The sequence below is a fragment of the Ursus arctos genome, unplaced genomic scaffold (assembly GCF_023065955.2).
Source record: "Ursus arctos isolate Adak ecotype North America unplaced genomic scaffold, UrsArc2.0 scaffold_8, whole genome shotgun sequence".
NCBI classification, from domain to species: domain Eukaryota; kingdom Metazoa; phylum Chordata; class Mammalia; order Carnivora; family Ursidae; genus Ursus; species Ursus arctos.
The window spans coordinates 51,863,384-51,877,662 of NW_026623100.1; the positions used below are offsets into that span (position 1 = coordinate 51,863,384).

The 14,279-nt window shown below is 39.9% G+C and overlaps 1 protein-coding gene across 1 annotated transcript in view; it reads right to left on the reverse strand.

Moving 5' to 3' along the window:
* Positions 1-916: 916 nt before the first annotated feature.
* STARD7 (StAR related lipid transfer domain containing 7) overlaps positions 917-14,279 on the reverse strand; it is a 29,423-nt gene continuing 16,060 nt past the window's right edge. Inside the window, exons 2-8 of the mRNA XM_026479884.3 lie at positions 12,494-12,702; positions 12,084-12,133; positions 10,720-10,830; positions 10,557-10,639; positions 9,999-10,098; positions 3,934-4,018; positions 917-2,862 (exon numbers count right to left, since the gene is read on the reverse strand). Coding sequence (XP_026335669.1) covers positions 2,678-2,862; positions 3,934-4,018; positions 9,999-10,098; positions 10,557-10,639; positions 10,720-10,830; positions 12,084-12,133; positions 12,494-12,702 — 823 coding nt within the window. The 3' untranslated portion in view covers positions 917-2,677. The remainder of the gene's footprint in view (positions 2,863-3,933; positions 4,019-9,998; positions 10,099-10,556; positions 10,640-10,719; positions 10,831-12,083; positions 12,134-12,493; positions 12,703-14,279) is intronic.

The following is a 14,279-nucleotide window of genomic DNA, read 5'->3' on the forward strand; positions in this document are numbered from 1 at the left end:
ACTGGTAGACGTAGAGGTGGCACATTTAGTCTCCATATTAAGAACTTCCTGAAAGACAGAGCTGTCCAACAATGGAAATGTTGCTCTCAGAACCCAGGTGCTTCTCAGTGAAGTGTTAATACAGAGCCTGGAGAACCACGTCAGGGATGCCACGTGCACAGGCCTCCACAGCAGGATGGAGGCCAGAACCACCAACTTTCCAAATTTAAGGTTATACAGACACATGTGCACCCATAAGCATTACAACATCTAACAAGTAATCTACAAGTAGAGATGGCTTTCCAGTGATTATTTTAGAACAATCTGGAGAAAAGAGTTTTAATAGTTCAGGTGTACATTTGTGTGCACTTATTGTTCCCCACAGGCAGAATCACCCAATTTTGCCAACTCAAAATTCAGGTTATGCTCTGAAGTGTCTCTCACGTATCAATTGCCTTGCAACAAACTGACACTTTAGCAAAACTGCCTGTGTGACCGACCATACTTCCCACCAAGCGAAGTGGGGTTTGAGCTCACCACCCTCCCTCCCTAGCCAGAGCCCTGGTCTACCTCCTACACTAGATCTGGCTTGCTCAAATCTCCTTTCCTTGTTTCCTCCCAAGTTTCACTATCAGCAAAGCTCAAACACTATTTCCTCAAGTTGATCCTTCTTTAAAAGCAAAGGATATGGGTTAGTAGATCAAGACAAGGAAATGGGAACATACGGTTTGTCTTCAGTTGCCAAACTGGTCACCTGAAAGGGCTCACGGTCAAGGCAAAGTGGTTAGTTGTGTCAGCCCCTACCAAAGAAGACCACACCCTGCTACTTCCATGTGCCAACCCTAAGTAGAAACACTCTTCAACTTTCTGATTAGGAAGAAACAATAAGCCCAATATACAAAATTTCCCACCACCATATGTCCAAAGACAAACACTCTTTTGTACCAATCTTTATATATTTATTCACACATTTGATAAAAATGTCACAGTTAGAAGTGAAATCATTACAATGACATAAGTAACTGTACAGACTGACCCCAAGTACAGAGTCAAGTTGCCAAAAATCAGATCATGAGCAACACAGCACCTTAACACCTGTGCACTCACACACTCTTGCCCATACCCATCCGTACCCCGACAATCACAGGTGCTAAGTTCAGACGTAACCCAGGGAAACTTTCCCTGGCTTCTGTCAAGTCCTGGGGATGAGAAGAGAGAAATGATCAATGAAAAAGAAGTTGGGATTGCTCGATGTATCTCTCTGTTCTGCCAACCACTCAGAGAAGGCAAGACAAGAAAGATGGGGGCAGTTATTTCCTTGGCACAAAACTTAACAGGCAACAAAAATGTCAAGGGGTTTAAATCAGTTTGAGGCTTAGATCCCCTTTTCAACACAAAAGGGTAGCAAGTGGGGGAAAAAGGGAAAAATCCAGCCATTTAAATTCTAGGGAAAAAAGAGGGAGTATTGAAAACTTGATCCCTATTCTCCTGTCAGATGGCAGCATGACCAAAACAAAACCAGCCAGGCCAAACTGATACCATCTGATTGTGACTTTATCCAAAGAGCGTAGTTTGCTTTCATTTTTATTCTGAAGAGAGGAAGAAAAATTTTTCAGAGGAACGAGAGGGTCACATAAACCACATCTCCATTATATTAGCATTTGGGGCAAGATTACATCTATTTGTTCACATGGCTTGTCTATAGCTCTGAGAGCTCCAAGGAAGTGGCCCAACCCCCATTCCTCTGCCTTTAGCCTTCCAAGATGGACAAGTCCTCAGCATCCAGTCAAACCTGAAGTTTGAAAAATAATGCCTGAATCAAAACAGTATTTTCTATACAGTGGGACTATGGAGAAATCCTATTCCACTTCCCTATTCCTACTTGACACAAAGGTTCGAAAAAAAAAAAAAGAACCAACAACCTGAAGTGTGATGTTTTGAGCATTGCCATCAACCCTATCGAAACACTGATGACACAGAAAGCTACCATCTGAAAGGACTCATTTCCAAGTATTCCTCGTGAATGAGCTAAGGAAGGAGGCGATGATCCGAATTAATATAGTGCATGAATACAGAAGAACTGGCCAATGCAAAGGAAACACTTTGGGTAGGGGGAGTCAATGGGGTGGTATATGGGAGGCAGAGAGAAATTTCTTGGTACAAATTTGATGTCCCTAAAGATAGAAGCAGGGTGAGGACAAGGCACTTACACTGCCAAACAACAGTTCACATCCATTAAATACTAAAACTGTTACCAAGAGCACTCCCAATGACCCCTCATTAAAGACTCAACCAGCCAACTGCACTTTCCAGTTGGACCTTCAGAACTGAAGGAAATCCCAAGTGCTGCAGAACCGACGGTGGGAACTGGAATGTTGGCAGAGGAAACTACTCAGAGGAAGCAAAAAGAAGTTGTCCCCTTTTGGCCTGAGGTGAGAGGTTTGTTCCAGATTAGCTCAGTGAAATACTGAATTGCAAGATGCTTGGCCTGAGAATATGACAACGCCCCCATGGATGCCTCCTTCTTCTGTTTTGATAAAGAGCAAAAAGGGCTCTGAATGAAATCGGACACCAGTTACTGAGTTATCTTGCACTGGTGGTTACAGCAGACGCCTTCTAATACATGTCCCTGTTCTGTAGCAGATAAGGGACTGAGACAGGGCTAGAAGCAGCCTGTCCCTTCTTATCCCAAAGCCCTTCAAGCGTACTCGATCCGGGCAGGGCCACAACTACCCTCATTCTTCCGCTCGGAAGACGGGGTGGTAGCCTTGGCTTCACTACCGGTTTCCAGAGGCTTAGACGAGATATAGTCCTTTACTTTGATCTCCATGTTCTTGGCTTTAAGAGTGGCCATGTGCAGCTTCTCCAGGAAATCTGGCATGCCTGGTGGGAGAGAGGGAAATTTGGGTAGGCTGAAATACAAACCAACAGTAGGATCAAAATTAGATGGCCTATTTCTCATGGTAGAGAGCCAACTTCTTCTTACAGAGATCACAGCCTGATTGACAAGCTGTGAGTTATAGTTGCCTCCCAAAATGTATGGGGAGTGAAAACAATCCATGACTTCTGAGATCCTTTGAAAAGGGGTACCAATCAAGCCAAATAAATTCCCAAAGGCTTTTAGGTGATTAAAATATCACTTATCAGGGATGCCTGGGTGGCTCAGTGGTTTGGGCGTCTGCCTCCGGCTTGGGTCATGGTCCAGGGGTCCTGGGAACCAGTCTGGCATTGGGCTCCCTGCTCAGCAGGGAGTCTGCTTGTCCCTCTCCCTCCCCCCTGCGCATGCTTTCTCTCTCTCTCAACTAAATAAAATCTTAAAATAAATAAATAAATAAATATATATATATATATATCACCTATCAGTAGCATAGCCTAAATATCTGCCCATTTTATTTAGACAAATATCAAAGACAAACACCTAATCTTTCCATTCTCCTCCTGAGGTATTTGTCATAAGCTGCCCACAGAGAAGCAGAAGAAAGAAAATCACATGAAGATGCTTTTTAAAACAAGGAATCAGAAGGAAAAGGTGCAGTTACGGCTGTGATGTATAGCCTTTGTCAAGACACATGGTGGCCCCTCTTTCCAGAATACTATCCTATAATGACCACATTTTCTACACTAGATTTTATGGCCTCCAATACTATCTTAGAAGAAAAATTGTTCAAGTGCATTCATATACACAGTCCATATTTAAGGAATTAAGCAAATGTTCTCAAAATTCCCTTCTGGGCACATGTTGCTTTCTGGGACTCCACAGTTTTTATCCCTCAAAAGTCCAGCTGGAGGCTTCGGTATCTTCATAATATTCAAGAACGGGCTTGGAAGGATGTCTAATTTCTCCAACAGTGCTCCCATGAGACAAGCACTAATCCTCTTGCTTGCCATTTAGAGCTAGAGAAAAGCAAAATGCTCAACCCAGGTTCCAGGCCCTGTATACAAGTACCCACTCACCACTGGAAACCATCCAACTAACGCAGTAACGAGGAAACACAGTCTGGGGATTGTCACTGTATGTCAACAAGTAGTCAAAGCCATTCTGGAAAAGAAAAAAAAGCAAAAATAATGATATTTGGATTACCTACCATACCTTCCATATCCAGTACCACAGAATAATCATGATCTGATTCTGGGGCAGACAGTGCCGTTTTTTTACCCTGTGCAAAAAAAAAAAGAGTTAATACTGAAGACTGCACAGGTTGCTATCCATAGAAAGGCCAGCCTGCAAGGTTGGCCCTCAGGTGGTGTCTGGGAAATTGGCTCCCGGAACATTCCCAGTCAACAGTGAACTGGTAAGAGTGGCTCCCTATGTCTTGTCTGTTCGTGCAAACACTACAGTTTATGCTGAATACCTGCTTTCTTTCTGGTGCATCTGGAATTTTGATATGTGCTATGCAGAGCATCCCTATGTGACCAGCCCTCAATAAAAATCTTGGGTGCCGAGCCTCTAATGAGCTTCTCTGGGCAGAACTATCACAGACATGTTGCTCTATTTTTGCTGCTGGAAGGAGAATGTGCTCTGTGTGACCTCCCACAGGAGAGAGAGAGAGAGAGAGAGCAGGAGGAAGCCTACACGTGGATTCCTACAGATTCTGCCTGTCTCTTCCCTTATGATGCAGCTCTGTATCCTTACTACATGACTACAATACATCTTAGTCATGAGTACGACTATATGCGGAGTCCTATGAGTCCTTCTAGTGAATTTTCAAACGTGGGGTGGTCTTGAAAATTCCAACACATACCCTCAAATGTTTAAAGGTCTTAATCTTTACCAAAATGGTATAAATTCTACTACTACTATGACTAATAACAGCGAACATTTATAGAGCACTTAACAGTGAACTGCTTCCAACCTGAAATAATCCTATAATGTAGGTACTGTTACCTCATTTTACAGAGGAGGAAACTGAGCACTAAGAAGTTAAGTAACTTAGCCCAAGGTCACCTATATACTCAATGACAGCCAAGATAAACCCAAAATTCTGACTGCAGGGCCTATGCACCCACTCTTTTTGGCTCAGCCCTCTCACTGCCTATTATAGTGAAGGACAGGGAATTAAGGAGATTTCCAGGTTTCTTGATCCTAGTAAAGATGTGAACCAACTATGCTCCACCCAAAGGGTTAAGAGATAACCCCTTTTATGTCGCACTTTTTAAAGCAGACTAGCCCCAACTTCAGGTGGGAGAACTACAACTTTAAATTCCCATGCTTTTACTCCAAAGTCCATCTTCTTTTTTCCCTGAATGAATTGTTCAATCTTTTATTCACTTCCTCAACATATATTTAAATGTCTGCTTCGTGTCCGGCACTGTGCTAGGTACTTAGAGCAAACAAACATGTGCTAGTCCCTGCCCTCAAGAGCTTTCAACTAACAGATCCCGTAACAGAGATACAGAATGAATACCATGGAAGTAAAGAGAAAGGAGAAGGACGCCTGGGTGGCTCAGTCGGTTAAGCATTTGCCTTCAGCTCAGGTCATGATCCCAGGGTCCTGGGACTGAGTCCTGCGTTGGGCTCCTTGCTCAGAGGGGAACCTGCTTTTCCCTCTGCCTGCCGCTCCCCCCTGCTTGTGCTCTCTCTGACAAATAAATAAATATAATCTTAAAGAAAAAAAAAAAAAAGGAGGTAAAACCCGTACAGTGGAAACTTAACAGTATCCACCACAAAGGCTGGCTATAAGACTAAATGATTTAGGGGCGCCTGGGTAGCGCAGTCGTTAAAGCGTCTGCCTTCAGCTCAGGGCGTGATCCTGGTGTTCCGGGATTGAGTCCCACATCGGGCTCCTCCGTTGGGAGCCTGCTTCTTCCTCTCCCACTCCCCCTGCTGTGTTCCCTCTCTCGCTGGCTGTCTCTCTGTCACATAAATAAATAAAATCTTAAAAGACTAAATGATTTAGTACATACAAAAGACTTTATTCTTTTATAAATATTCTTTTATGAAACACGTGGACTGGGAAGTCAAGAGACCTGGGTTCTCATCCACCACTGCTTATATTTTAAAAAAGGAAACCAATCAAAAACAATGATTACCCATTGGAAGAAGAAACAAAGATATAAGCAAAATCACTCTGAATAGTTCTTATTTTATAGATTTGATTTTGGAAGGGTAAGTTTTTTCATAATTTAATAAAACAGAATTAAATTTAAAAAGCAGTATCTAAAAATCGAAAAGTAAAATAGAAAACAGGGAACCTAACTATGAACTGAGTTGGAAGGAAAAAGCACAAAGAGAGCACCTATTTCAAGTAGCTTTAAAACTCAGTATTTTGTACACTGTGTACACATCCTAAGGATAAAAAAACACAAATTTTAAATCACCACAGCACTGGTGATCTTGGTGGTATTATTCTGAGGCTGGTGTGTGCGTATTTCAAGTTAAAGCAAATGAGTAGTTATGTTCAGGTGATGAACTGAGAGTTGAATTGTCCAGCACAGAAAAAGATGATAGATGTAAGATATAAAATATAAATAAAACCCTCCAATCTGAAATATGAACTAAAAATGTTAGCATGAGCTTAGGATTTATCTTTAAAATAAATAAGCAACATTTATTACTTAGTTCTAGCTTCTGAAAAGGCCTAAAGACAATGAGAAAGCCAACAGCTCTGAGTAATCCTATTTGTTTATTTTTAAAGATTAAATTTTTTATTTTTATTAAAGATTTTTTTTATTTATTTATTCGACAGAGATAGAGACAGCCAGCGAGAGAGGGAACACAAGCAGGGGGAGTAGGAGAGGAAGAAGCAGGCTCATAGTGGAGGAGCCTGATGTGGGGCTCGATCCCGTAACGCCGGGATCACACCCTGAGCCGAAGGCAGACGCTTAACAGCTGTGCCACCCAGGCGCCCCTAAATTTTTTATTTTATTTTTTAAGATTTATTTATTTGAGAGAGAGGAAGAGAGAGAGAATCTCAAGTAGACTCCCTGCTGAGCACAGAGTCTGAGGCCGGGCTAAATTTCATGACCCTGAGATCATGAACTGAGCTGAAATCAAGAGTCAGATGCTTAACTTGACTGAGCCACCCAGGCGTGCCTAAAGAGTGAACTTACAACCCCGAGATCAAGAGTCGCATGCTCCACCAAATCCTGGTTTAATTTAAATGACATCTTAAATGGAACCAGGGCTCCCTAACAAAATGCTAATTTCCAGGTTTACAGCTAAAACTATACAAGATAAACCTGGGACATCTTATAACATCAGAAAACAAGGGAACCCCTGAGGTTAAGTCAAAAGGACTCGAGCCAGTTAAGAGGAGGCTCCTAATGGCCAAACTGGGACAATTTGAGTCTCAATAAGAATAACTGTAATGGATTAAAACGAACCAAACATGTTAAAAACTGAAATATCTATACAAGTCTTCTACTGGTTCTTCCATAGCAAAGACTAAGATATTTCTTTAAAACAAAAACAAAACTTAACCTTTGAAGATCCCTGGTTGAAAGAATTATTTTGAAACTCATAAATAAAGGAAACAAATCAACCATTTCTCTTATTTCCCTTTCCTATGTAAACTAAAGGAATACAAACAGTGAGAAAATTTTTCCTTAATGTATTTTAATAAGTGGAAAAAAATGAAGGAATTACAGAATCAGCATTTTGTTATACCACTAATGAAATAATGAATCTGAGCAATAATCAATCATTTCTAAATTTACAAAGAAAGAGACAATCAAACATCACTTGCCTTCTAATAAAGTGGTCTTGCCCAAAACAACCAACAACCTGAATCTGTTTAAGCCTCAGGCTTGATCGGTAACTACCAATACCCAGGAAATACAGGCAGGGGACAGAGGAACACGTTAAATGACACTATGGATACTACCGGGTGTACACAATCATCAAGATCCAGAACAAAGAACCCTACTTTTTCAAAAAATACAATTGCAAAAAAAAGAAAGAAAAAAAGAAAAGAAAGAAAAAAGGAAACTTACTTCAAAAGACTCAAGACTCAAGATACTGAATCAATATCTGGATCATATTTGGGTCCTGATTCAAATAAACCAACTCCAAAAAAATTTCACAATCAGGAAAATTCAAACACTAACTAGATTATTTGATATTAGGGATTATTAGGACACTGAAGTTATGTTTTCAAAAATCTTTTCAAGATAAATACTGAAGTATATCCACAGAAGAATTCTTCTATGGTTTCTTCTATAGCAAAACTAGAAACTGCTTTAAAATAAGCAGGATAGCAGGAAAAGGGACAAGAAAGGGTACAGATAAAACAAGTATGGCCATGAGTTGATCACTATTGGAGCTGGGGACGGATACAGAAGGTTCATTATACTACACCCTACTTCTTTACCTTTCATATACATTTCAAATTTTCCCTAATAAGAAGTAAAACAACATACCTTGGCTCAAGGACTACTTTCCATCTAGCAGTCCAAATGCAGCTGCCTGGTTTTCAAGTACTCTCTGTACATGGTCAATGTAATTTATCACTCCTCCCTAATCTTAACCTTCCTTTCTAAGTGGTGAGTCTCTGAACATATTCATGGCTCATGCCTGTCTTATCTTTGGTATATCATATTTTCCTCTATCCAGTCTGCCTTTTCACAAGAACCAACTCAAATCTTACCTTTCCCTAAGAGCTTGCCACAAATATACCAGAAGAATTATATATATAACTTATTGTTCCTCCACCTCAGCTCAAAGAAATTATTTACTGGGTCTCTACTTAGATGCAACACACTCCGCTAGGTGCTGAACGATGCCTTAGCTGCTCCATAGTCACAGTTTCTAAAGGCAGCAATGCTGGAACTCAACTCAGTTTTTTTCAAAGAGGAAATAAATGGAAAAGGTCCAAATTTCAAAAGCAACATAAAGGAAAAAAGTGAGGCCTAAGTCTGCCTCCCACACTATCTCCAGCCTGACCCAGGCTCCCCTTTCCTAAAGGGGACTAGCCATGGACAGTAGCCTTGCTTCTTCTTTTCTATCTTCTAAAGCAAGGACTTTAAAACATTTTTAACTATAACACACTGTAAATAATCCTTTTTACACTGTAACCAGCTCTCTCTCTCAGCCTCCTACACAAATTCATACATACTTATGTAACTAAACAAAAGCCTCATGAAATATGCTTACACTGGGATGATTTCTACTCTATGTATCCTCTCTTCTTTTTAAAGCTGGTCATAATGCACTAAATTAATTTTGTCTTCCATTAATGGGGTAGCAATCCGAGGTTTGAAAAACACTGCTCTAAAAATAGTACACAAGTAAACACACAGATCTCCCAGTTAAAAAAAAGAGTCAAACACCACATTGACTGAAAGGAACCACCATTTCTGTCTAAAATATTTAAAATCCTACGTCAGGCAGTATAAATAGAACAACCTGTTGAAAACAAAACCATACTAAAGCACACAGTTCATACAGCTCAAAAACAAAAGTAATGGGAAGAAACAAAGCCTTTAATTATAAAGTGAAACACAACTAAAAACAGCAACCAGTGGAGTCAATATGTAAACTCAAGAGATGTGGCTAAAAAACTAAAAAATAAAACACTCCCTAAGTTGAAAGAAATATTCTTCTCAAAGAAAGGTCAAGAGAATTTTAAAGAAGGCTGAGAGGGTTAGTCTAACCCTCTCATTTTGCAGATAAGGAAACAAAAGTCCAGAAAGGTTTTAAGTGTTCTGCCCACTGAGGTGAAATTTTGATGGAAAAGGTGCTCCCTTCAATTCCTAAAGAAGGATGCTAACGACAGGCCATTGTCTTTTCCTGTCTCTCACACACACGGAAGTCAGTGGGTCATTAGTACTCCGTCCTGGGGGATCTTCCAGGTATATCACCCTATAGCAGTGCTTCCCAAACCAGGAGCATCAGCCTCACCTGGGAACTTCTTAAAAATACTTCTTGGGCCATACCCAAGCACTGCATGTTAACAAGCTCCAGCGGACTCTGATGCATGCCAAGTTTGAGAACCACTGGCCTTCTCCGTTCAGACAAACGGCATTCCTTGATAAAATTCCAAAGCCACTACACATCATCTCTTGGATGATGTAAAACTCACCTCATCAAATGACTTGTGGGGACGGATAACCATCTGGGATTCATACGATCGGACCCTTACAAATTCTGGAGACTCTGGAACACTAGGGTGCTCCACAGCACTGGTAAGGAAAGAAGTTAAGGAAACTCTTAGTAATGTCTATATATAAGAAAACAGCATGAGAGCTATAGTTAAGAGGAAAATCTAAAAAGCTGGCCCTAATTTTTAAAATAAAACAGAACAGTCACTAAAATGAATGAATACAAACTAAGTTCTAAAAACAAAGTGAGTTTCCTTGGTGATTCCTGGCTCACTAGGCTTCGTGTTGAAGAGGAGGGTACTTCTTTTTTTAATTATCAACACAAAGGAACTAAAGAAACAGTTTAATGAAAAGCTTACACAGATCCCTTCAATCTTCCTAGACTGTGGTCACCAGTCACAGCCCACTCATGTTCTAGCTGGGATGGATGGGATCCTAGCATCACTCAGAACAGCACTGAGAACATGCAACTCTGACCAGACATATATAAAGGACACAGTTAAAGGAACTCAGCAGGAGCCACAGGTAACCACACATACCGCGACACCAACACCATCACATTGTTTTCCTGATCCACGCTATACCGTCGAACATAAACATAATCCCGGGAGTACATCGGATACTAAAGAAAAGGATAGGCAGAATTAGTATTCTGCTCCACATGGACGTGATAGAAGTAAAAACAGTAGTAAAAATACTCACAGGAAAATGGGTTACCCAGTGAAGAACCTCAGAACCACTAACCACATCCCTCTCAATCACTTCCAGCTTGATTACCAGGGCATCCCACTTTTTTCTATATTCCGTATCCAGCTGCAGAAGAGAAAAGACTATGAAGACCCAGGAAATCCAAAACAAAGTTGCAGAAGGCTTTTCCAGATGCCTGGACCTATGACCCAAGGACTTTACTCTGAAACAGTAACCTGACCTAAAAGTGACAAGGTGTGAAAGACACAGCTGTGTTTACTGCAAATAAGTCTTTTAAAATACTTTCTTACAGGCCAACAGCATTACCTTGAAAGTTAATCTTTTAAAAAAAAAGACAAAGCAAAGGATAATATAAGAAAAAAATACTGTGATAGACATGTCTGGGGAAAATATAATAAATAGGTAGTGATAAAAATGTGTAAGGGCAAAACAGTTTTTTAAAGTTTTACACAGACAAAAGTCCCAAAAGTATGAGCAGACACCTCACACAAAGAAATGCAAGTAACATATTTTTTTAACTTCTAGCGTGACTAGTCAGTAGGGAATTTCAAAATAAGACATATCATACACATCCAAACCAACAAAAATTCAGTATAAATTGGCAAAATTCAGTGCGTGGGGGGAAGTGTGCACTTGCATATTACTAGTGGGTATTTTAATCAATTAGTTACTGAAAACCTGACAAAACAGTGAAATATCCAGGAAGGAAAATAATTTTTTTATACAACTCTGGGTGAGACCATCTCCCCTTTTCATACATTTCCCCCCAAGGAAGAAAGCAGTCTTTGAAAAGATACTCTTCATTTTTACTAAATAAATACCTTCACTATGGAAATGTTCCAGACTGGATCTGTACTGAAGAGGAAAACGCTACAAAGGACATCACTGGGTCAAAAGATAAAAACGGGAATACAAGCAGAAGATAACACACGAGCTACATCCATGTTAAATTTATAGACTTTGATAAAGACACCATGGTTAAGAGAGTATGTCTAACTTTAGGAAATACACACTGAAGGATTTTGGAATAAAGGGCCACATATGTAACTTGCCTTTAAATTATTTAGGAAAAAATAACTATAAAGCCTTATAAAATATACTAAAAGCACTCAAATACATTCCTCTATTTAATCTTCCCAACAGCCCTGCGAGAGGACAGAACTGGTCTCATCCCCACTGGACAATGAATGGTTAAGTCCAATGTTTACCCAGATGCTATCTGACATGAGATGAAGGGTACAGAGATAGATGGATGTACTAAACCATGTCTTCTGAGTCGAAGAAATTATTCATGTGGACAGTGGTAAGCGGATTTCTAGACTTAGAAGCTCCAAATCTGGGAAGAAAAATTTACTCACCTGAACATTGAAGAACTGCCGGGGTGTCACATCTGTATAGGTTCCAAAAACTAGAATGACAAGAAAGAACAAGAGATGGCTGCCACACCCTCACCACTGAAACTTATTCCTATCACTTAACTGCATTTCAATTATAGAGTACTGAAAGATCTTAAAGGCAGATTCAGAAACTAGACGTCATATTGACAAACTAGATTGTCATACCAAAGTAAGACAAAGAACAACCTACAGCAAAGTACAGTAATGAAGACACTAAGATGCTTGTCATCTGGGAGAAGAAAAACAAAAACCAGGAAATCATGGCAAATTTTCTGAGCAACAACCAGATCAGTTTAGAGTATGAAGTACAAAAGTCCCACACATCTGGGCAATCATGGAACACACCTGCAAGGCAGCCAAGCTGGGCTCACCTCTGTACTGGTAAAGGTGGGTGCCTGTAATAGGGCGCCGCCAGAGCTTAAAGTGTTTCTTATCCATCACCATTTCCCATGGCTGCTCTTTGCTCCCTGAATCTTCATTTCCTTCTCTCTGTGATTTTGGTTCTGGAGGGTGGCGTTCAACTCCAGAACGCTGAAACACATGGGACATTTCCTCCAACCGTTTCATCTCATCAATGGATCTGCAAAAGGAGAAAAACAAAAGGAATGGTGTAGGTGGTTAAATCTTCCCATTTATGTGTTTTAAAATTTCTTGCAATGATCTTTTATAGTTTCCATGGAGTACAATGTTGAACAGAAGTGGTGAGAGCAGACATCTTTGTCTTATTTCTGCCTTATTTCCAGTCAATCCTGTGAAATGAAATGTCCACACCATGACTTGTATAAGAATGGTGTGGGTTGGGGTGCCTGGGTGGCTCAGTCAATTAAGCATCTGTCTTTGGCTCAAGTCATATCTCAGGGTCCTGGAATAGAGTCCTGCATTAGACTCCCTGCTCAATGGGGAACCTGCTTCTCCCTCTCCCTCTGCCACTCCCCCTGCTTGTGTACTCGCTCGCTCGCTCTCTCTCAAATAAATAAAATCTTAAAAAAAAAAAAAATGGTGTGGGTTTAAAACAGTATAAAGTGTAGTGAAAACTCAAGTTCCTGAGTCTGAATCCCAGTCCAACATTCATTAACTAAAACATTATTTAATCTCTATTCTTAATCTGTAAAATGAGGATAATAACAGGACCTACCTCCAGGGTTGATTATAAAACTTAAACAATTACATATTTTTCCTCCTCTTTTAAAAATATAATTCACATTCCCTAAGAATCATCCTTTTATAGTTTACAATTCAATGTTTTTTAGTATACTCACAACGTTGTGTAACCATCACCACTAATTCCAGAACATTTTCATCATCCCCCCAAAACACCTATACCCATCAGCAGTCACTCCCCAGTCCCACCTCCCCATAACCTCTGACTACCACTAATCTATTTTCTGTTTCTATGAACTTGCCTATTTTGGACAATTCATATAAAGAGAATCATAACAATAGTCTCTAGTGTCTGGCTTTTTTCAATAAGCACATTTTCAAGGTTGATTCATGGTGTGCTTTGCTCCCTCTTTTTTTGGCTGAATATTTCACTGAATGGATATATCATATTTTGTTTATCCATTCATCAGGTGATGGGCATTTAGGCTGTTTCTATTTTTTGGTTATTACGAATAATAACGCTATAAACATTTGTGTAGAAGTTTTTATGTAGACACAGGTTTTCAGTTCTCTTGAGTAGGTTCCTAAGAGTGGATTTGCTGGGTCATGGCAACTCTATGTTTAACCTTTTGAGGAAGTGCCAAATTATTTCCCAAAGCAGCTGCACCATTTTATAGTCATAACAACAATGTATTAGCGTTCCAACTGCTTCACATCCTTGCCAACACTTGTTATTAGACAAAGCTATCTTTCTGATTCTAGCAATTCTAGTGGGTGTGAAAAGTGTATCTCATTGTGGTCTTTGATTTGTATTTCCCCAGTGACTAATGATGCTGAGCATATTTTCAAGTGCTTATTGGCCATTTGTGTATCTTCTTTGGAGAAATATCTATTGAGATCTTTGCTTATTTTTAAAATGGGCTTTTTACTGTTGAACCAGAAGAGTTTTTATATACTCTGAATAATAGACCCTTACCAGATATGATTTATAAAAATTTTCTCCCATTCTGTGGGTTGTCTTTCCACTTTTTTGATAGTGACTCTTGATGAACAAAA